This window comes from Hippocampus bargibanti, linkage group LG14, assembly GCF_051943395.1.
Source record: "Hippocampus bargibanti isolate YZ-2025 linkage group LG14, ASM5194339v1, whole genome shotgun sequence".
Taxonomy (NCBI): domain Eukaryota; kingdom Metazoa; phylum Chordata; class Actinopteri; order Syngnathiformes; family Syngnathidae; genus Hippocampus; species Hippocampus bargibanti.
The window spans coordinates 724,362-747,452 of record NC_142747.1 but is presented as its reverse complement, the minus strand read 5'-3'; the positions used below and the strand labels follow the sequence as shown (position 1 = coordinate 747,452).

At 41.1% G+C, this 23,091-nt stretch overlaps 1 protein-coding gene across 4 annotated transcripts; it reads right to left on the bottom strand.

Moving 5' to 3' along the window:
• Positions 1 to 15: 15 nt before the first annotated feature.
• Positions 16 to 22,865, bottom strand: LOC148887964 (Na(+)/H(+) exchange regulatory cofactor NHE-RF4-like). Of its 4 annotated transcripts, none has more exons than XM_089014635.1 (11): positions 22,756 to 22,852; positions 22,075 to 22,102; positions 13,444 to 13,505; positions 13,148 to 13,359; positions 12,858 to 12,929; positions 8,361 to 8,586; positions 6,576 to 6,712; positions 6,286 to 6,493; positions 3,940 to 4,136; positions 3,772 to 3,858; positions 16 to 153 (listed from the first exon to the last, which is right to left on the bottom strand). In XM_089014635.1, the coding sequence occupies exons 1-11, from the start codon at positions 22,769 to 22,771 to the stop codon at positions 124 to 126; spliced, it is 1,275 nt and encodes a 424-aa protein (XP_088870761.1). In that variant the 5' UTR covers positions 22,772 to 22,852; the 3' UTR covers positions 16 to 123. The 4 variants fall into 4 exon arrangements, 3 of the variants coding, with proteins under 3 accessions (XP_088870761.1, XP_088870763.1, XP_088870762.1); XM_089014637.1 differs by having other exon boundaries at positions 8,361 to 8,493; positions 22,756 to 22,845; XM_089014636.1 differs by lacking the exon at positions 22,756 to 22,852 and adding an exon at positions 22,599 to 22,665.
• Between the last annotated feature and the right edge of the window lie 226 nt (positions 22,866 to 23,091).

The window sequence follows — 23,091 nt, the reverse complement described above, 5'->3', positions numbered from 1 at the left end:
TATTTCGTTGGAAACATCTAACATCAATGTTTTTGACAGAGACTCCTTCAGGTTTGAACAAAACCTCCTTGAACATTCAGCTCCTGCTTCAGATGGATTGCTTCCTTTGTTTCCATTGAGCCATCACAAGAGCGCATCACCAAACATTTGCGTCTGCACAAAACAATAGAAGCACATTGTTTAATCGACAATAGTTAGTTTTAGTATGTTGTAAGTAAGGATGCACATTTGTTTTTAAAGAAATCAACTCCTTCCGCCATTAACCATTAATTTCATGTGTTGTATGGCCTCAAAAATGTCATTAGACTCAACCAATAAAGTGCGCGTGTATTTGTATGACTGGTCTTGTGAGGACCACTAACATTTTATACCATACGTAGTGAGGACATTTTTGACAAGTGAGGACCTTTTGGCCGGTTCTCACAAGTTTTTCATTCTAAAGGCTTCTCGAGGGTCTATATATGCATCTGTTAAAGTTTCAGAAAGGTCCTCACAAATTCACCCAAAATGATTTTTCGGTGTGTATTTTCATTTCACTTGGATACACACACTTTTTACTCACTGTGTGTGTTTATGTGCGCGTGTGTGTGGTGAATGAGAGGAAATGGTTCATACCACAAACAGTAAAATTATATTTTAACCAAATTCACTACAGGGGTGAGGACTTTGAGTGAACCCTTTCAAAAACCTCACTCCTGCTGTTATTTCAGTTTCAAGTCAACTTTTTATTTCTTTGTTTTTAAAGAAGTTGAAGTGAGAAATGGGGTGTCATTTAGTCTTCAAATGGAACACTAGTTCTTCTCTAAACTTATCAGCAACGGTGGTCCTCACTCCTTATCTGGAATTATCCGGACCTCACAAAACCATTGAAACAGGAATGTTTGTGTGTGTGTGTGTGTGTGTGTGTGTGTGTGTGTGTGTGTGTGCGTGTGTGTGTGTGTGTGTGTGTGTGTGTGTGTGTGTGTGTGTGTGTGTGTGTGCGTGTGCTCGTGTGTGTGTGTGTGTGTGTGTGTGTGTGTGTGTGTGTGTGTGTGTGTGTGTGTGTGCGTGCGTGCGTGCTTTTGCGTGATACTGCGCATGCAGTCAGGCTCATAAATCAGATGGCTAATTTCAGTATCTGAAATACTCAATTTCAAGTTTACTTTGAAGGGACCAACACAAATGATTTTTTTAGGCCAAGGCCAATGTTGATTTTTGCTTGAGAAAAAAAACAATTGTCTGATTAATAAAATATCTAATTTCAAGCAATTTGTCAAAACATTTTTTCCATAATGAATTGTGTGACACAATGCCTTTCACCCTGTCACATGTGTGTTTGTTATACCAGTAGTTTAAAGCAGAGGTCCCCAACCCCCGGGCCGCGGACCAATACCGGTCCGTGGGTCATTTGGTAAGAATAAATAATTTATATAATTTCCGTTTTATTTATTATCAGAGTCCGAACTATGTTTTATTTTGAAAAATGCCAGAGTTTTTGAATTACGAGAGCCGCTGCAGAGATTTCTCAGGAAAAAAGTCACCGCTTGCAGCGCATTTCCGTGACGAGGAATGGGTCGCAAAGCTAGCTTACTTGTGCGACATATTCAACCTGCTCAATGAACTCAATCTGTCAATTCAGGCCAAATGACAACTGTCTTCAAGTTGGCTCATAAAGTAGCTGCATTTAAAGCCAAACTGGATTTGTGGGGACGGTGCGTGAATAGTGTGTTGCTTTGTGTATTTGGGTTTTTGGAAGGGACTGAGCCCGAACCTTCATTGCCCCAGCTTATACGCTCTTTAAAAGAGTTGGAGCGCTACTTCCCAGCCACAAAACACCCACGAACTGCCAAGGAATGGATCCGCAACCTATTTGTCCTCAAACCAGGTGAATCCAGCATGCCTGTGCGAGAGGAAGAACAACTGCTGGAGTTCGCAAATGATGGCGGACTTAAAAGTACGTTTGAGACAACAACTCTGCCGGTGTTCTGGATTCAAGTGATGGATGGCAGAACACCCCGAGATCGCCACAACAGCACTGAAAACTCTGTGGCGTTTTCCGACATCTTATTTGTGTGAAGCGGGGTTTTCTGCAGTGACCGCAACCAAAACAAAACGACGGAGTAGACTGGACACGAGCAAGACACTTTGGGTGTCATTGTCTCCCGTTATCCCTAGATGGGACCGTCTCGTTGCAAAGAAACAAGCTCAGGGGTCCCACTGCTTCTGTTGTAGTGAGTTGAATTTTTCATGCTCTTTGTACTTGTTTTTGTGGTTTATCTTATTTTGAAGACACGTTTAAACATTACCATGGTGACCATAGAGCGTTCAGGAGCAGAGACAATGTTACATATGTTGTTGTTGGCGGGATGTTACCAGGACTTTGCTAATAAAGTTGGATAACCTTGCGTTCATCGAAATAGTATCGTAATAAGCAGTACTATCGATATAACCGATATCGATATAACGAGACTTTACTGTATATTTAAAAGAAAGAAAAAAAATAGTTTCCATGTCTGTCGTGTCATTTTATTTTGTTGTATTTATCCGCCGGTATTGTCTGACATTAAACTGGTCGGTGGCGCAAAAAAAAAGTTGGGGACCACTGCTTTAAAGGACAACTGACGCCCCCGGACAAGTTGTGTCCATAATTTGTAAAATCACTTCAAATGACTTCTACTGGGCGTATTTTACAAAGATTCCACCGCATATATTATAGCTATATTTTACGTTTTAGGACTCGCGCTGAATGTTCAGGAAGTCTTGTTTTCGAGTTGGTGACGATGCCTGACGTGACGTCACGTCTGGAACGACCGAGAAAGCGACACACAATGCATTCTAGTGCAGCGTGTTCTAGCGGAAACAAATTCCTTGTGTGTTCTACATACTTGGCAATAAAGATGATTCTGATTTTGGGTACTTTGTTTTGTCTGAAAACTTCGTGTTGATGGCGAAATTAGAAGCAGAACACATCAATAACGCGATGGTGAATCGTTGTGTGTTGCACCAAGACTACTATTTGATACTTGCTGACACAAATTCCCAGCAGACAAATCAGCCCATTTCCAATGGAGCTTGGGCGCCATCTTCTACATTTTCTGGGACGCTAAACATCCGACCTGACGCCTCAAAATGACCCGTAAGAACTTCTTTAAGAACTTCTTTAATCGATGCTTTCCTCTTCAGAACTATTTGAAACATATTCATAACTGAATGAGTAACAAGAAAGCAGACAAATCAGCCATTTCCAATGGAGCTTGTGCGCCATCTTGTGCATTTTCTGGGCGCTACATTGGAGTCCAGACGGCTCAAATTGATACGGAAGGACTTCTTTAATTGGTTGCAAACATTTATGCTTTCCTCTTCCTCTTTCACTATTTGAATCATATTCATAACTGGATGAGTAACAAGAAAGCATCTTCTCCGAATCTGAAGCCGTTGTTTTGATTCTAGAGCAAGGCGTGACGTCCTGGCGTGACGTCACGAGACAGTGGGAATATGACTGTAAAGTGTACTTGAGCGTTTTGAAAGGCGCTTAGAAAGAGGAGTTCACGTGACTTGTAGCGTTTGCTTTATTGAATAAAGCAAACGTTTGATTTTAAAAGAAAATCGTTGTTTTTTTTTTCTTGAAGAAGTTGTCGGCCACCCGGGCCGAGACGTTTTGAAAGTTGGATGCCCGACGTAAAGGTTGTACGCTCCGGGCAGACGTTATTTCAAACACTGTTCTTATTGTTTTAAATTTCTCCATATGTCCATGTCTTTGTACTGTCAACATAAATAAAGATGATGTAATACCTGTACAGTTTGAATTCCGGCTTGATATGGGACGCAGACATTGTGGTGTATGAATTCATCATGAAAGAACAGGGGAGAAATGCCCAGCTGCAGGTAAAATAAAACAAAACAAGACACATTTTGGAGGGACGAGAGGAGTCAGGGGGAGCACCTTGTATTGGAACCTACTTGTCTGAAGAGGCGTCTTCCTTGTATTGATACAGTGGTAAAGGTGACACTCTCCCCACTTTTTCGAACCCTTTTGACAACATCATCATGCTCCATGAACTCCACTAGTTCTCCGTTGACTGCAAGCAGGAGATCTCCATCTTCCATTCCTGCCTCTTCTGCCGGACTCCCCTTGTCCACCTCCCGAAGCACATGGACTGAGGCAGAGACATTCAGTAGAAGTTGATTGAACATACACTATGTCAAACTGATGTCAATATTTTTCAAAGACAAGATGAGTAAAAAAAAATATAGTTTTTACATGAAGGTTTTATTCTTAAGTGAGAAACAATCCAAACCCAAATGACCCTATGTGGGAAAAGTGATTGCCCCCCCCCCCCCCTAAATCCAATAGCAGGTTGGGCCACTTCCAGCAGCAACAATCGAAATTGAGCCTTTTCTAATACAGTCATACCTTGGCTTACGAACTCAATTGGTTCCCAGACAGAGTGTGTAAGGCGAAAAGTGTGTATACCAAACATTAAGTTCCCATAAGAAACCGTTAAAATGAGAATAATGTGTTCCCAGGTCCTCACAAAACATAATTTTCTACTTTCTAATTTTCTAAGCCTTCAAACTCCACAAAATATACCTTATTTTATGTATAATAAATGTGCTATGGTATTGTAAATAAAGAAATAAAATGTACTGGATAATGAAGTCATTTTATTTACCTTTGTGATGGTCGTTGATGGCTTGATGGAATGGAGTGGCCGCTTTCATCAGTATTAAACACTTGATGAGTGAAATAATCTTCTTCTTCCACCATCTTGAGGAATGATTCCTTGTAAGCTTTGGCAGCTTTATCGTCAGAACTGGCTGCCTCACCATGACGAATGACACTATGAATCCCTGTACGACGCTTAAAGTTCTCGAACCATCTGTGGCTAGCCTTGAAATCAACAATGGATGACGAAATTCCAGGTTGCCTCTTGACGATATCTGAGGGAAGTTGCTGTGCTATCGCTGCAATAATTTTACCTAGTTCCTCATCAATAGTGTTTTGTTTAACTTGGTTGATAGCTTTTTGCATCAAGTGTACAGATGGCTTGTGCGGGTTATTTGTGGAGCCTGATTGATGGGATATTTTAACCTTGCAGCCTACACTCTGCCTTTGAACTATCAATAAAGAAACAAGTCCAAATTTCACTGTGTTTTCTATCCATTTTCTCACTCTGTCGTCTGTCTATTTATTTTAATTTGCAGCTCTGTTTCTGTAATCCCCCCCACTGCTGTGTTCTTGACCAATCACGTGTGGTTTTAACCGAAAACTGGGGAAGGGGAATAGAGGACAAAAAAAGTCGGCTGCAATTTCCATGTCAGGAGAACGCACTTGTTTGCGAATGACACATCGCTCATTGTGGCGCTCCGTGTGTATCCCGAAAAATAGTTCTTATGCCAAGATTAAATTCTTGCGAATTTAATGTTTGTAAGCCGAAAAGTTCATTAGCCAAGGCGTTCGTAAGCTGAGGTATCACTGTATTGGCAATGCTGTGGAGATAGTTTGGCCACTCTCCTTTGAATAATTGTTGTAATTACCCGCATTACTGGATTGCTTTTGGAAAATGAACGACCTTTTGAAGGTTGTGCCACAGCATCTCAATCAGATGAATGTCTGGATTTTGACCAGCCTATTACCAACCCATGTTTTGAACAATGCAGAAATCGACTTGATGTGGTTTCAATCACTGTTATAATGCGGAAGCTAAATGTTATAATGCTTCAGTTTGAGGTCACATGCCTTTTGTGGTAAGGAGCATACTTTTTGGTTGTGTCAATCACAACAAGTCGTGCAGGTTCTGAAGAAATTCCATCTGAGACCATCCATGTTATATATTACCATATATTGTATTCTTTTTCTCTCAACGGCATTCACAATTAAGGCAGATGTGACACCTGTGACTGGTCGTAACCCTTACCGGATTGATGAAATTACTTAATTCCTCCTCATCTGTCCTTGAAGAATTTTGACACCTTTTGTTGCAGTTTTTTTGTTTGTTTGTTTGTTTGTTTGTTTGTTTTTAGATCTTGTGTCCCACTTTCTTCTACTTGGGTGATTTCTTAAGCAAGATCTGGTGGTAATCAGTGAAAATTAACAGAAAAAAATTAACAACAATAATAGCTACAGTAATAGCTATTACTGTAGCTACAGTAACCGCTAAAGTAAATTTGAAAATGTAATGCAACAAATTAAATCACGATTAAAACAATTATTGTATTTGTCTGACCTTTCCATATACAATACAACTTGATATCTATACGTGTTTCCTCAATCGACTCTTACTCTGTCCTTCATGACTGTCTTACTTGTTTGTCGTTTATCCGGAATCTTTTCTTGCCGAAGCAGGAAACCATATCCCTCCGTTCCTTTAACCAGATGCATTGTCTTTGCCGAGTGTGGGAGATTACAGTGGCCTGCCAACACAGGCAATATGGGCATCTTCCTCCTGATATAGCAAGACTCGTTTTCACCATCAATGACCAACACTGTCACAGAGTCTGCACTCTTCTTCAGCTGAGAATCAAACACACTACAGGACTCACTCACATTCCTAATTGAGCAAAACAACGATGAGTATGTCCAAATAGTTTCTTACTGATTTGTTGATAGAGTCGTGTGTGAGTTGGGATGTCATGACGCCATTCATCCAGACCAATCTGTCCCCACTGGTGACTCCAGCTTTCTCTGCTGGACCATCCGTTTCTACGCTCAGTATGCAGCGTCCTTTTAGGCCTGCAGGACACATTAAGCGTGGTCTTAATTTATACTGCAGCGCTTATACTTTCCCCTCCACAGTATTCCAAAGTACACGCATGTCATTTATAGTGTAAACGCAGAAAAAGTGGAGTGTAAATTTTACATTACACTTTTTATGCAGCAATAATGATAACTTGTAACCTGATAACATAACCCGTCCACTGTAATAATGGCTGGCCCTGAAAGGGGGAATGCAGGAGTTACATGGGGATACATGTTTTAAATACATACATACATACATACATACATACATACATACATACATACATACATACATACATACATACATACATACATACATACATACATACATACATACATACACACACATTGTTACCTCGCCTTACAAACGCTTTAGCTAACAAACTTTCCGCCTTTGGAACGTTACATTCGCAAAAATATAACCTTGGCATACAAACTATTTTTCGGGAAAACACACGGAGCGCCACGATGAGTGATGTCATTCGTAAATGCGCCGGTTCTTGGAGCTCCTAACGAGGAGCTAGAAATGGCAGCCGGCTTTTTTCCCCTCTATTCCCCGCACGTGATTGGTCAAGATCCGTGGTAGAGGAGGGAGGGGTAGAATTTCAGGCACACGCAGAGGTGAGAAGGAGGAGGGGTTGAACAGAAGCACACTGAGTTGCACATGACACAGGAAAGGGAGGCAACAGTGACAACAAAAGTGAAAAGGTGAGAAAATGGATAGAAAACACAGTGAAATTTTGACTCGTTTCAACTTTATTGATAGTTCAAAGGTGGAGTGTAGACTGCAAGGTTAAATTATCCCATCAATCAGGCTCCACAAATAACTCGCACAAGCCATCTGTACACTTGATGCAAAAAGCTATCAACCCAGCTAAACAAAACACTATTGATGAGGAACTAGGTAAAATTATTGCAGAGATAGCACAGCAACTTCACTCGGATATCGTCAAGAGGCAACCTGAAAGTTCGTCATCCATTGATGATTCGAAGACTAGCCACGGAGGGTTCGAGAACTTTAAGCGTCATACAGGGTTTCATAGTGTCATTCGTCATTGTGAGGCAGCCAGTTTTGACGATGAGGAACTGATTGATGAGGAACTAGGTAAAATTATTGCAGAGATAGCACAGAGCAAGAGAAAGGACAAGCAAATGAACCAGCAATTAATGACGTTTCTAGTGTGTCTGCCTGCATCTGTTGCTGTTGCTATATCACAACCGTCAAGATATACAACCCGGAGTTCACTTTATGCAAAAAGCTATCCATTCCATCAAGCCATTAACGACCATCACAAAGGTAAATAAAACGACTTTATTAAATAGTACACTTTATTTATTTAATTACAATACAATAGCACATTTATTATACAAAAAATAAGTTATATTTTGTGTAGTTTTAAGGCTTATTTAGTTGAAAATAATGTGTTATGGGAAGCTGGGAATAAATTATTCTCATTTTAATGGTTTCCTATGGGAAATTAATGTTCGGAATACACACTTTTCGCCTTACATGCACTTTCTGGGAACCAATTAAGTTTGTAAGCCAAGGTATATACTTATCTAAACATATATATTTAGATACAAGAAAAGCAGACATTCGAACAAGGTTGTGCATCATAATTGTTCCATTTAGTGTTGGTACCGTCGGCGGAGATCAGGGTCATCCCCAGGCCACAGAGCGGATGTCGAGTGATGTGACACAGTCTGGGACGAGAACAAGGGCCTCCCTTGGCAGCTGTCGCCAGCATTTGTAGGTCCATATCGAAACAAACTGCCTTCATTGCATCAACAGAGACACAACCAATGGAAGTTTTTGTGCAGAGAAAGTCAAAGGTTGTAGAAGGTAACCGTGATACCTTCGTTGCTACCTGTGCCACAGATGGCAATAAGTGGGTAAAAGTTGTATTTTAGTTCACCACAGACAAAGTGAAATCCTTCAAGCCTTTGTTTGTTTCAATTTTGTATGACCATGGCACAAAGACACAAACATACGGCATCTACTACGGCATAACATCGGATTGGGATATGATCTTAAAGATAAAAATGTTGATCTTCTGAAAAGGTTATGAGAGTAAGCTACCCTCGCAGGGGTGCATGGGGCCCTATGGCTCGTGAGCCATTTATGGCTTTTTTGATGATTGCATCTGGCTCGCCGATAACACTAAAGACATATTCTCACTTTTTCGTTGTTCATTTCCTGTTCAGGCTGCAGTGGGCGGAAAGCGCAATTTTGATTGGATGATACTGACCTTGGTGGCCGTTCTTGTTGAAACAGGCAAACACCCCCTTTTAAATGAGCCCGATGTGAAAAAAAAAACGAGTATCGTATACTTCAGGTTGAACGGACTGAAGGATTCGCCTTTGTGGTTCTGCTGTGATTCTAATTTGCAATGAAACAATACCATGAATGAAACAGTTGAATATCAGTGGCACCGTGACAAGCCCCATGCTAACGTTAGCATCAATATATTTCTGCGAGAGACAGCAGAAAGCAAGCGTGCAAGCTAATGAAGCCGTGTGCAGGCTAGCTAGCAGTAACTTCGCCTCTGGACCGGGCAAGTTGACTTCATTCCAATCGTTTGGCTGGAGTTTTTTTTTTTTTTTACCAATCATGAGAAGTGGAGAACTATTCAGATTAAAGGACAACCGACACCGACGCAAGTTGTGTCCATAATTTGTACCATCACTTCAAATGACCTCTACTGAGCATATTTTACAGAGATTCCACCACATATAGCTATATTTGACGTTTTAAGACAAGAAGTCTTGTTTTTGAGTTGGTGACTATTCCTGACGTGACGTCACGTCTGGAACGCCCTTGACCGAGAAAGCGATACACAATGCATTTTGGGTACTTTGTTTGGTCTGAAAACTTCGTGTTGATCCGTGTTGATGGCGAAATTAGAAGGAAAACACATAAATAACGCGATGGTGAATCGTTGTGTGTTGCATCAAGACTACTATTTGATACTAGTTGACACAAATTCCCAGCAGACAAATCAGGCCATTTCCAACAGAGCTTTGGCGCCATCTTCTGCATTTTCTGGGACACTACATTGCTGTCCTGACGCCTCAAAATGACCCGTAAGAACTTCTTTAAGAACTGCTTTAATGGATGCTTTCCTCTTCAGAACTATTTGAAACATATTCATAACTGGATGAGTAACAAGAAAGCATCTTTTCCGAATCTGAAGCCATTGTTTAGAAGACGTCTTGGCGTGACGTCCTGAACTGGGTGGGGGGGGGGGCACTTTCTGGAAATGCCCAATTCGCAGCTCAATTTTTTGCAGTTTTAGCACACTTGAAGTCATTTTAATTGGTGTTTTGCATTTGACTCAAAATATCAGCCTGCGTGTTTTTGGTATTTTTGATGCCATAAAACGTTTTTCTGATGTCAATTAGGAAACAAAACAATGGTGTCGGTTGTCCTTTAATGGTGCATATTATCACAGTTATTTTAAATTATACATTCTGACATTTTGTTGAAAAGTGGCCGTGCGTGCGTGTGGCTCTCACTGAAAAACATTTCTAAATACAGTAAAGTCTCGTTATATCGATATTCAAGGGAGTCCGAAAAAATATCGATATAACTGGGACTATCGATATATCCGACCCTGTTTGCATGTAATTTTCTCCGTGCGTGCATAGAAATAGTATCGATATAACCGGGACTATCGATATATCCGATATCGATATAACGAGACTTTACGAATATGTGCATCCCTTTTCTCTGTGTTTTTGAGCTTAAAAGTTCTGCTGACATACTGCAAGTGCCCTGTGATTTACCAGAAATTGTGGCTTTGCGTATGGGGAACATGCCATTTCCATTTTTTTACATGCTTGCTGCACTCAGGTTCATCTGAATCATTCAAACTTTTACTACTCCAATAACTTCCAGTTCCCCTGACAGTCCTCCAGAAGCTGGTTCGAGATGGCAAGTCTGTTTTGGTTTGAAACTTTATTTTGATCACATGTATGTTCAGATCTTTTAGTGTACATTATTGTATGTACTTGTTGAAGTGTGTTGTTTTATACTGATAATGTGACACCTGCTGACGGGGGAGAAGTGCAAGATATGATGCTATTTCTATCCCCCCACAGTAACCACCCCCGTCCTACTTTTGTCATGACTATTCCCTTTGAGGTATTGGAGGGCTCCTCTGACAGGGTCATACCAGGACTGCCTTGCAAGCACTCGCGTTGTCACCTTGATTTTGTTAGTTTTTTTTTTTTTTTTTTTTTTACTTTGTTTTCCAGGACTTTGTTTGCGTTTTTTGAAGTGTAATGTAGAAAGTGGTTTTTGGTAATACATTTTTTTTCTGTCCACCTTGCTTCTCCTGCCCACCTGATTTTTTGGGTCCTCTCCAATCATGGAGCATGACAACTGTAAACTTTTTCCAAGATAAAGACACAGTGTATTTATTTGTCCATGTACAATAGTGTGAGGGTTTGAGGGGTACAGGCTCCAACCTAAGTCAGGTTGTTTACATCATACATTGATCTCTGGTATGTTTCATTTGAATTCACTCTATCCTCACTGATTTTTTTTATGATTTATTTTTGCACTATTAATGAATTTTCTCCGGCTCCTGCGGTTTCCTCTCACATTCCAAAAACATGCATGCCAGGTTGATTGAAATTGTCCAGAGGTGTGGGTGTGTGTGTGGATAGTTCTTCGTCCATGTGTGTCCTACAATTGGCTGACAACCAATTCAGGGTATCCCCTGCCTACTGCCTGTACACAGCTGCAATAGGCTGGAGCACTCCCCGTGACCCTCCTTCTTCTTTTCCTTTTCGGCTTTTCCCTTCAGGGGTCGCCACAGCGAATCAGTGTCCTCCATCTAACCCGGTCTTGTGCATCCTCTTCTCTCACACCAGCTACCTTCATGTCCTCTTTGACCACATCCATAAACCTCCTCTTGGGTCTTCCTCTCGGTCTCCTGCCTGGCAGTTCAAGGCTCAGCATCCTTCTCCCGATATAGTCGCTCTCTCTCCTCTGGACATGTCCAAACCATCTCAGTCTGACTTTCTCTCCAAAGCCTCGGATTTGAGTTGTCCCTCTAATGTACTCATTCCTGATCCTATCCAACCTGGTCACTCCCAAAGAAAACCTCAACATCTTTATCTCTGCTACCTCCAGTCCAAACATCATGGCTGGTCTCACCACTGTTTTATACACTGTTCCTTTCATCCTAGCTGAAAGCCTTCTATCACACATCACACCTGACATTTTTCTCCATCACACCTGACATTTTTCTCCAGCCATTTCAGCCTGCCTGGACACGCTTCTCCACCTCTTTTCCACACTTTCCATTGCTCTGGACAGTTGACCCTAAGTACTTAAAATCCTCCACCTTCTTTATCTCTTCTCTCTGTAGCACTCCCCGTGACACTAGTGACAATAAAGCGGTTAGGAAAACTAATTCTTAAATTTTTTGTGTGATGTGGAATTGCTTGCGGTGGTGTGCATGCCCCCAACAAGGCTGTTCACCGGACTCCTACTGCGGGAGCTGTTGCTCTTGCACCGGCTTCATAAAATAGGAGTAGTAAAAGTTTTGTACATCAGCCTCTATTGGCCTGGACAGCTCAAGTTGGGAAATTGCATGTTCCCAAGATACAGTATACATTATGTATGTTGCTTTGGGTTTTACTCATTCTTTCAATCAAGGGCGGCATTGTTGAAAATGATACTCTCACTCCACCTTTGTCACATACTATTTGCTTTATTCTAAGGAGGGTCGCAAGCCTATCCGAGCTGTCTTCAGGAACCGGTTGCCAGCCAAAAGCCCAGCACAGAGACAAACAACCATTCACGCTCACACTCATACTTAGGGACAATTTAGAGTGTTCAATCAGCCTTCCAAGTGTGTTTTTGGAATGTGGGAGGAAAGCGGTCTATCAAGACAAAATCTCCGCAGGGACAGGGAACACATAGAAACTCGTCACAGGGAGGCCAGAGCTGGAATTGAACCCGGTACCTTTGCACTGTGAGGTCGACGCACAATTCAGTTGCTAAGGTCGCATATATAGATAATACTGTATGCCTGTTTTGAGTCCTCAATGAAACTTTCAAAGGAGTGTGTAATACTTAGCCCAAGCCATGTTATAACAACTTATATGGTTGCTGTTTTTATTGTACCTGCTCATAGTCATCTCTCCTCAGCACCAGGAGAAACAAATGTAAGCCCGAGGCCTGGATCTTCTTTGCCACCTGTCAGATAATTGCAGCGTGACATTTTAGCCAGCAGGTGTGGAGACAAATTAGCAAAATGGAATTTGTTTTGCATCATGGCATCTGTTTTCGTAGTTTCAGCAAACTTTTTATTGATTCCCTTTGGTATCACATGAGGCTTCTGTTTTGACAAGCCTTATTTCTATAGGATGTATAACTGAGACTTTTCTCTTGAAAAAAATAATCAGCACACTTACCTTAATGAAGGTCATGTTGACCACATACTCATCATTAACATCCAAAACTCTGTCGCCGGCTTTCAGCCCGCTGTGCTCAGCTGGGCTCCATGGGTCAACATCTGTGATCTCTAAGCCTTGCTTTTCTGTGACCCTCTGCAAGTAGAAGCCAAAATTCTGCCCCTCCACGCGCCTCAAGTGGTGCAGTTGGGGCAGAGGATTTTGTTCCGATTCTGGACACACATTTTTCAAAGATAGTTCAGTAGGACAGGGTGCATGGTGATGCACTGTTGCATGACCTTTTATGGAAATCTTACCAAAATCATCAGTGATGACCAGAGCTGGATTATCAATCCCTTCCTTTGGGTTGAAGGTAAATCTGTCAGCACAAATGTGAAAAAGTCATTGATGTTCAAAAAATAATCAGACAGAAATTATTTTTTAATGAATTTGAACCAGACAAAACTTACAGTAAAAGTCATTTGAAGTGATTGTACAAATTATGGACACGACTTGTCCGGAGGCGTCGGTTGGCCTTTAAACATGCAGATATTTATAGCGGAAAGGGCCATATCCCGCTCCTCCAGACCCTTTAGGGGTCCCATGAACTTCATGGGGGAGCCGAATTATTATTCCCCGATCAATTGAATATGTGTGTACCTGTGTGGCTCAAACGTACCAGCGAGTGCAACCATGCACGTACATATTTTGAACTTTCAGGCATGATGCAGATTACATTCTCAACAATATCATGTCCCTTTCCCACATCATCATGCACGTATGTTGTTTTTTGTTTGTTTGTTTGTTTTGTTTTGGGAGGGGGCGGTGTGGACTGGGAGATGCTGTAAAAGTACAATTACGGGCATATGAATAAGGACGAAGGGACAATGACAGAAGGGTGATCAGGTCACGGAGTGGAAGACCGATGGGGCAAACCCAGGATAATGTGGCCATTTCTGTTCTTTATTTTTAATTATGAAGCCTAGCCAATCATAGATGTTGCAAAGGTGATATGTCTTGACAAATGAGAAGTGTAATTTTGGCAACCGCCTAGCACAATAGCAAAATAATTTTATACATTCATTATATATACATTCATTATATATATATATATATATATATATATATATATATATATATATATATATATATATATATATATATATATATATATATGTAACGGAGTTGTACACTTAGGTTATTAAATTATGAAGGAAGTGACGCAACGGCGCACAGTGTGGCACTATGTCCCGCCCATAGTTTCCAGAACAATCTCGAGGAGATTCAGGGTGAGTCGCAATTTTCTGTTGGTCTCGATTAACGCGCATTTTCATGACAATATCTTATTTTGTTTCCCCTTTTGTACTGTCTAGTGTTATCTAATTAGTTCCCTTATTCATTCGAGTCCAGATTACTTTTTGTTTCATTATTTACTTCACGTTTTGTCGAGTGGAACTTAGCTTCATAGTGCTTTTCTATTGCGCAGTTAATCACAAGACGAAACCCATGCGACTTCACCCATCCCTTCTGCCATACTGTGTTGCAGGTAATAATTGTTTCATTTCGTTTTTATTGAACAATATTTAGTTTCTTGTGTCGTGTTTCATTTGCCCGTGAGTGTCCGTGGCTGGTTGAACTGTGTGCCAGCCATTACAAGCGCACCGCGTGTTCTGCTGAGTCTCCGCCCATGATGCGTTCAGGGACATCTTGTAAATAACAGTGAACTTGTGTTGTATTCTCTTTTTCTGTAAATAACCACTATACGATCACACGTTGTTAATTCTGTTTTGTTATCTACAATGTTTTGCATTTGAGAACAATCTCGAGGAGATTCAGGTTAATCACAAGACGAAACCCATGCGACTTCACCCATCCCTTCTGCCATACTGTGTTGCAGAAATAAAAGAAATAAAAAGACACATCCACGCGTCTCGTATTCATCAATACGGCAGCATCGTGGAGATGAAGACAGTCACTGTTGTGACACCCGTCACATTGGTGCCGTGACCCGGATCACAAGTGACTCTCCACTTCGGACCGGGACCGCGATGCTGCACAATGAAGACGCTGTGCAGTCCCATCACTCGGTGGACGGTGTGTCGACCCCCGTTTTGGAAATACATGTAGAGTGTTAATTGTCTACCTGCTGTTTTGCAATTGGTGTACTTTTTTTTCATGTACGTGTTTTTGTGTGTTAAATCTAAGAATGAGCTCCTTAGAAGTAACAAGTAGCACACCGTTGAATGAGTGTGTTGGTAGAGGTAGAGGCTTCCCAACCGTGTAACAGTTGTATAGTGCAATCCAGAGTGGTGTAGGTTGTACAGAGGGGAATGGGCAGGTTCAAGCTGAGGCCACTTATGTTAGTGGGGACAGAGTTCCTTCCCAGACCCAGTGCAGTGCATCTACGACGAGCGCACAGACAACTGATACACCAGCAACAGATACCTTTCTCCAGTCTGTCACAGTTATGTAGTGCTATGCAGGGTGATGTAGTTTGTACAGAGGGGAATGGGCAGGTGCGAGCTGAGGCCACTTATGTTAGTGGGGACAGAGTTCCTTCCCAGACCCAGTACAGTGCATCTCCGACGAGCACACAGACCCTGACACACCGGCGACAGATCCCTTACTCCAGTCACCTGACGTAGTTGGTCAGATGAGTGACATAATTAGACAGCATTTTTGTACATCCTTGCCTGATAACCTTGTCTATTGTGCCTGTTGGTCTTTCTGTTGTCTTCCGTGTGTATGTTGCCTCACTTCTGCATAATTTAAGGGGGGTGTATGTAACGGAGTTGTACACTTAGGTTATTAAATTATGAAGGAAGTGACGCAACGGCGCACAGTGTGGCACTATGTCCCGCCCATAGTTTCCAGAACAATCTCGAGGAGATTCAGGGTGAGTCGCAATTTTCTGTTGGTCTCGATTAACGCGCATTTTCATGACAATATCTTATTTTGTTTCCCCTTTTGTACTGTCTAGTGTTATCTAATTAGTTCCCTTATTCATTCGAGTCCAGATTACTTTTTGTTTCATTATTTACTTCACGTTTTGTCGAGTGGAACTGAGCTTCATAGTGCTTTTCTATTGCGCAGTTAATCACAAGACGAAACCCATGCGACTTCACCCATCCCTTCTGCCATACTGTGTTGCAGGTAATAATTGTTTCATTTCGTTTTTATTGAACAATATTTAGTTTCTTGTGTCGTGTTTCATTTGCCCGTGAGTGTCCGTGGCTGGTTGAACTGTGTGCCAGCCATTACAAGCGCACCGCGTGTTCTGCTGAGTCTCCGCCCATGATGCGTTCAGGGACATCTTGTAAATAACAGTGAACTTGTGTTGTATTCTCTTTTTCTGTAAATAACCACTATACGATCACACGTTGTTAATTCTGTTTTGTTATCTACAATGTTTTGCATTTGAGAACAATCTCGAGGAGATTCAGGTTAATCACAAGACGAAACCCATGCGACTTCACCCATCCCTTCTGCCATACTGTGTTGCAGAAATAAAAGAAATAAAAAGACACATCCACGCGTCTCGTCTTCATTAATACAGCAGCATCGTGGAGATGAAGACAGTCACTGTTGTGACACCCGTCACATATATATATATATATATATATATATATATATATATATATATATCCAGTGTCTTATTGTGCCGGTCCCAAGCCCGGATAAATACAGAGGGTTGTGTCAGGAAGGGCATCCGACGTAAAAAATCTTTGCCCAAATAAATATGTGAATCAAACCTATGAATCCCATACCGGATCGGTCGAGGCCCGGGTTAACAACGGCCGCCATTGGTACTGTTGAAAATGGACTACTGTTGGTCGAAGAAGGAGAGGAGGGAGAGGGAGGTGTGCCCGGAGGAAAAGAGAGAAATGGAACGCCAAGAGTATAGAACTAAGCGTAGGAACTTTGAATGTAGGAACAATGACAGGTAAAGGTAGAGAGCTGGTTGACATGATGCAGAGAAGGAAGGTAGACATACTGTGTGTCCAGGAGACCAGGTGGAAAGGGAGCAAGGCTAGAAGCTTAGGGTCAGGGTTTAAGTTGTTCTATCGTGGTGAAGACAGAAAAGAAATGGAGTTGGGGTTATCTTAAAAGAGGAGTTTGTTAAAATGTCTTTGAAGTAAAAAGAGTATCAGATTGAATGATGTGTCTGAAGCTAGAAATTGAAGGCGTGATGTTCAATGTTGTTTGTGGGTATGCCCCACAAGTAGGATGTGAGCTGGCGGAGAAGGAGAAATTTTGGTTGGACTTTGATGAAGTCCATGGATAGGATCAAGAATGAGTACATTAGAGGGACAACTCATATTAGAGGCTTTGGAGAGAAAGTCAGACTGAGATGGTTTGGACATGTCCAGAGGAGAGAGACCGACTATATCGGGAGAAGGATGCTGAGCCTTGAACTGCCAGGCAGGTGACCGAGAGGAAGACCGAAGAGGAGGTTTATGAATGTGGTCAAAGAGGACATGAAGGTAGCTGGTGTGAGAGAAGAGGATGCACAAAACCGGGATAGATGGAGGACATTGATTTGCTGTGGCGTGCTGTCGGAAAAGCCGAACGGAAAAGAAGAATATATATACAGTAAAGTCTTGGTATATCGATATCGGTTATATCGATAGTACTGCTTATCACGATACTATTTCGATGAACGCAAGGAGAAAATTTACATGCCGCAGGGTCGGATATATTGATAGTCCGGTTATATCGATATTTTTTCGACTCCCGAGAATATCGATATAACGAGACTTTACTGTATTAAGGATTGATATATATATATATATATATATATATATATATATATATATATATATATATATATATGTGTGTGTGTGTGTGTGTGTGTGTGTGTGTGTGTGTGTGTGTGTGTGTGTGTGTATATACACTCTGTGTGTGTGTTTTGACATACTTGGCCAATAAATCTGATTCTAATTAAATAAAAGACTGTATCATTCTGAAGCAAGCTTAGAAAAGTAAGCATTACCATTATTAAAATAATTGATTTTGTCCTAACCTGTATTATTATTATTATTATTATTATTATTATTATTATTATTATTATCAACAGGGTTCCGTCCCACATTCGAAAAACATGCACGGCAAGAGATGCCCATTTCACGGTAAGATCAGAGCATTGTCATCAAATGGTGAGTAGAGTTTTTGCTTTTTTGAATGTTGCTGTGCCGATGACCATTTTGTGTTTGGGAGCCTTTTACTCAGCGAGTTGCTTGTTCTGTAGCCACAAAGGGACATAAGTCTTCTTGTGCCGGTCCCAAGCCCGGATAAATACAGAGGGTTGTGTCAGGAAGGGCATCCGACGTAAAATCTTGGCCAAAACAAACATGCGGATCAAACCTCTAAAGATGGAGGACACTGTTTTGCTCTGGCGACCCCTTGAAGGGAAAAGCCCAAAGGAAAAGAAGAAGATTATTATTATTATTATTATTATTATTATTATTATTATTATTATCGATGAGAAGGTTTCTTCAGCCGTCATCTGTACTTTTTTGAAAGTGTCGGATGTTTCGCCTCCTATCCAAGAGGCTTCGTCAGCGAACTAAAGTCTGACCGGTCTTATCGGCCCTATTTATAAATCCCTAATGTCCAGACATGGCGGCGCCGGACACAGCTATGATAGGTCCCTGCTCTCAGGTTGGGGGGAGCAGAGGACCACTCCTGTGGCCCCACGGATTGTTCCTACATTCCTGACTAACGACTGGCCTATTTTCCCCACTCCCACCGGTATCACCTCATCAGCATTACGAATGTTGCCTAACCTGTTTTGCCTAAGCAGGCTATTGTATGAACGATCCAAATTGAATCTCACCCCACCAGACCGGTGGGGTGTTTTTATAAGAATCGCTTCTTTTACCCCCCTTTCAAATCATCTACGTTCTTTCGCTAAGATTTTAACCTCATTGTCGTCAAATGAGTGGTTGCTAGCTTTTAGGTGCAAATGTACTGCCGATTGAGGCCCACTTATATTATCCCTGCGATGTTGATCAAGTCTTTTTTGAGAATTTGTTGAGTCTCCTCAATGTACTGCTCCTTACAATTTTCATTCTTACAATGTATGGAATAAACTACATGACTTTGTTTTTCATTTGGTAGCCTATCTTTTGGATGCACTAATTTTTGCCTTAACGTGTTTATCGGTTTGAAATAAGTTGGAATTTTGTGTTGCCAAAGGACTCTGTAATTTTTTCAGAAACTCCTGCAATGTAAGGTACTGCTACTCCTCTCCTTTTTGTATCTTGAGAATTTTTGGTTTCATTCCCTATTCTTTCTGACATTTGTTAAACGACCACTGAGTGTACCCAATGTTAGTGAGTGCTCTCCTGATATCTTTTGACTCCTTTTCTCTACCTTCAACGCTAGTTGGTATTACCCTATGCTGGAGGGTTCTGATAACTCCTAATTTGTGTTGTAAAGGGTGGTTAGAGTCAAAAAGTAAGTATTGGTCAGTGTGCGTAGCCTTCCTAAAGACTTCTGTTTTTAGCGCTCTGTCCTCTTTTATAATTACTTTACAACCCAAGAAGGCTAGTTGGTTCTCTTTAATGTCCTCACGAGTAAATTTAATGTTGATGTCTACAGAGTTGAGGTGATCTGTGAAGGATTGAATTTCTTGTTTTTTAATTATGACGACATATCTAAACCAGTGTCTAGGTTTTGTCCCCGGGAAGGATGTGAGGGCCTGTTTCTCCATCTATGGGTGAAACTGGTGAGCCCATACCACAACCATGAATTTGTTTGTAAAATGTCGCCCGAAATTGAAAATACGTAGTATTAAGGCAGATTTCCAATAAATGGTAGATGTGATCCGCTTTAAGTTTGGTTCTTTCATGCAGAGAAACGTCCGCCAGCAGTCTCGTCCTCACCACTGAGACTGCTGCTGGGGACAAATGTAAAGAGAGAAGTCACATAAGAAGCCAATGTTTCCTCATATGAGGTCTTTGTTCCTCTCTACAAACCCTGTGGTGTTCTCTACGTGATATTCTGTGTTACCAACCAACGGAGCTAAGATAGTTTTAAAATATTTGGCTACATTGTATGTAGAGGAGTCAATGCTACAAACAATGGATCTGAGGGGGATCCCTTCTTTATGTATTTTTGGCAGGCCATAGATACATGGCGTGGCCTCTCCCGGGTATAATCTAAAATACATCTGTTTTTCCTTTCTCTAACTTTTGGAGAGAGTCTATCATTTCTTTCTTGTATCTATTGGAAGGGACCCTTTTTAGTTGCTCACAAGTGTTAGAATCACTGATTAACCTATTTATTTTGTCTTCATAATCCAATGTGTTGAGAAGCACTGTGCATCTGCCCTTGTCTGCTGGCAAAATAGTCATATTTTGCTCTTTTTGTAGAGTAGTTAACGCCTTTCTCTCTTCTAATGTTATGTTGGACGGAGGTAGTTTGGCACTACTGAGAAGGGCTGTTATTTTAATGCGTAGATCATCTGCCTCTGCATACGAAAGTTTGTTATTTTTAATAGCCGATTCAGTAGCTGTGATGTAATCTATTGTAGGTATTGTTTTAGGAGTCACTGAGAAATTTAAACCTTCGGTTAGTACCGCCTTTTCTGTCTCTGAGAGATCTCTGCCTGACAAATTTTTGATCCAATTCTCCCTTGAAATCTGCTCATTCCTAATTTTTCGCGTATTTACCAGTAGCTGAGATTGTTTCAGTAAAAGTAATTTTTGAAATTTACCCTTTTGTCTCTCTTTGGTTTTGCTGTGGTGCCTCATATGTCCGGATTTAGTAAATTCACACACTTCCTGATAGATTTTGTGGGTAAGTTTAGTTTGTAATCGCTGATAATAAGTTTCTATTTCTGACTGTTTGTTTTTTTATCTCTATGTTTGCTATGTCTCTAAGCTTGCTTCAGAATGATGCAGTCTTTTATTTAATTAGAATCAGATTTATTGGCCAAGACTTTATCAACATCGCAGGGATAATACTAGTGGGCCTCAATCGGCAGTACATTTGCACCTAGAAGCTAGCAACCACTCATTTGACGACAATGAGGTTAAAATCTTAGCGAAAGAACATAGATGGTTTGAAAGGGGGGTAAAAGAAGCGATTCTCATCAAACAACTGAATCCTTCATGAAAGCGGTCTGGTGGGGTGAGGTTCAATTTGGATCGTTCATACAATAGCCTGCTTAGGCAAAACAGGTTAGGCAACTTTCGTAATGCTGATGAGGGTCGTTATGCTGATAAGGTGATACCAGTGGGAGTGGGGGTAATAGGCCAGTCGTTAGTCAGGAATGTAGGAACAATCCGTGGGGCCACAGGGAGGGGTCCTCTGCTCCCCCCAACCTGAGAGCAGGGACCTATCATAGCTGTGTCCGGCGCCGCCATGTCTGGACATTAGGGATATATATATATATATATAGGGCCGATACGACCAGTCAGACTTTAGTTCGCTGATGAAGCCTCTTGGATAGGAGGCGAAACGTCCGAAACCTTCAAATTTGTACAGATGACGGCTGAAGAAACCTTCTCATCGATGGACCACTGTACGACTGAGAGCTTACACAGACGTATTATTATTATTATTATTGTCATTATTGTCATCATTACCATTATTATTAATACAGTAAAGTCTCGTTATATCGATATCGGATATATCGATAGTCCCGGTTATATCGATACTATTTCTATGCACGCACGGAGAAAATTACATGCAAACAGGGTCGGATATATCGATAGTCCCGGTTATATCGATATTTTTTCGGACTTCCTTGAATATCGATATAACGAGACTTTACTGTATATTATTATTATTATTATTATTATTATTAATAATAATAATAATAATTGTTTGCTATTAACTGCAACCCCAAAATGCTTTTGGGCACAACATTTCCAAGCATTACTGTCACTCGGACCTCTTGACTAGAAATCGAATTCTGCCACGAAGAAGGATTGACTCACCGTGGAAGATCACTCACACCCTGGGAGCCTAAGGAGTACAAAGAACCATCGTGAAAGGTCTCGTGGACAGCTTGAACTGTATTTTGAAACAATTTTCAATGATGTGTATTAAAACCAGAGGCAACTGTACACTCTTGCCCGCAGCTCCAGTCAGTTTATTGAAAACCAATCTACCTTTATGACTTCCGCATGCTGCTCATCGGTTGGTGTTGTTAAAAAAAAAAAAGAGTAAACATCTAAAAAAATCTAAACCGATCCTGATTTATTTCGGTGCAGATTTATTTCCCAAATCATTGTCCTGACCTTGCTCTGTTTGGAAAGTGCCCTGAGATTATTTTGTTGTGATTAGGTGCTGCCCTGTATAAATCAAATGGAGCTGATCATTCTAACACAATGACCGTGCAGACTTCTGTTTAGTTTGCTCACATGGACAATGGCAACTTTTCGTACACAGTAAACCCCTGAAACTATTTTTGAACTCTTTCCTCCAGCGATTAAAAAAAACCAACAACAACATGCTGTACCTGCCATATTGCGGAGACATGATCAACAGCACTGATGAGACACACCAAAGTCATGCTTGTCATCGACTTAATTTCCCGCAAAGCAGCTTTCGGGTGAAACGGTGAAGTGCTTTGTTCAGGACAAAAAAAAAACAGTGAAAAGGGAAAAGTAGCTTACCTGATATCGGCCTCATGGTGTTCCCACCTCACTATCGCCTCAGAATAAAGATCTTCAGAGTCAAGGTATTATAAAAAAACCTTATCAGCAAGTCACTTGGAGACTCCTTTCCAAACAACCAGGTTTAAATATTTACTCACCGTGGTTAAACAACTCGGAGCTATGTGTGCTCAGAGTTTTGGGTGAAACGGGCAAGTCACATTTCATTTAGGACAGGGGTCTCAAACTCAATTGACTCGAGGGCCGCATCAGGATTTCCACAAGAAAATCACAGATAAAACATTCCAATGTTCTCAAAATCTTTATTTTTAACACACAAAAAACGAATTAAATGAA

Coding starts and splice junctions, on each gene's coding strand:
- LOC148887964 (XM_089014635.1), bottom strand. Junction 8,587..12,857: donor GGAGAGATGACTATGAGCAG/GTACAATAAAAA, acceptor TCTGTGGCACAG/GTAGCAACGAAGGTATCACG. Junction 6,713..8,360: donor GACCCTGATCTCCGCCGACG/GTACCAACACTA, acceptor TGTGTCCTGCAG/GCCTAAAAGGACGCTGCATA.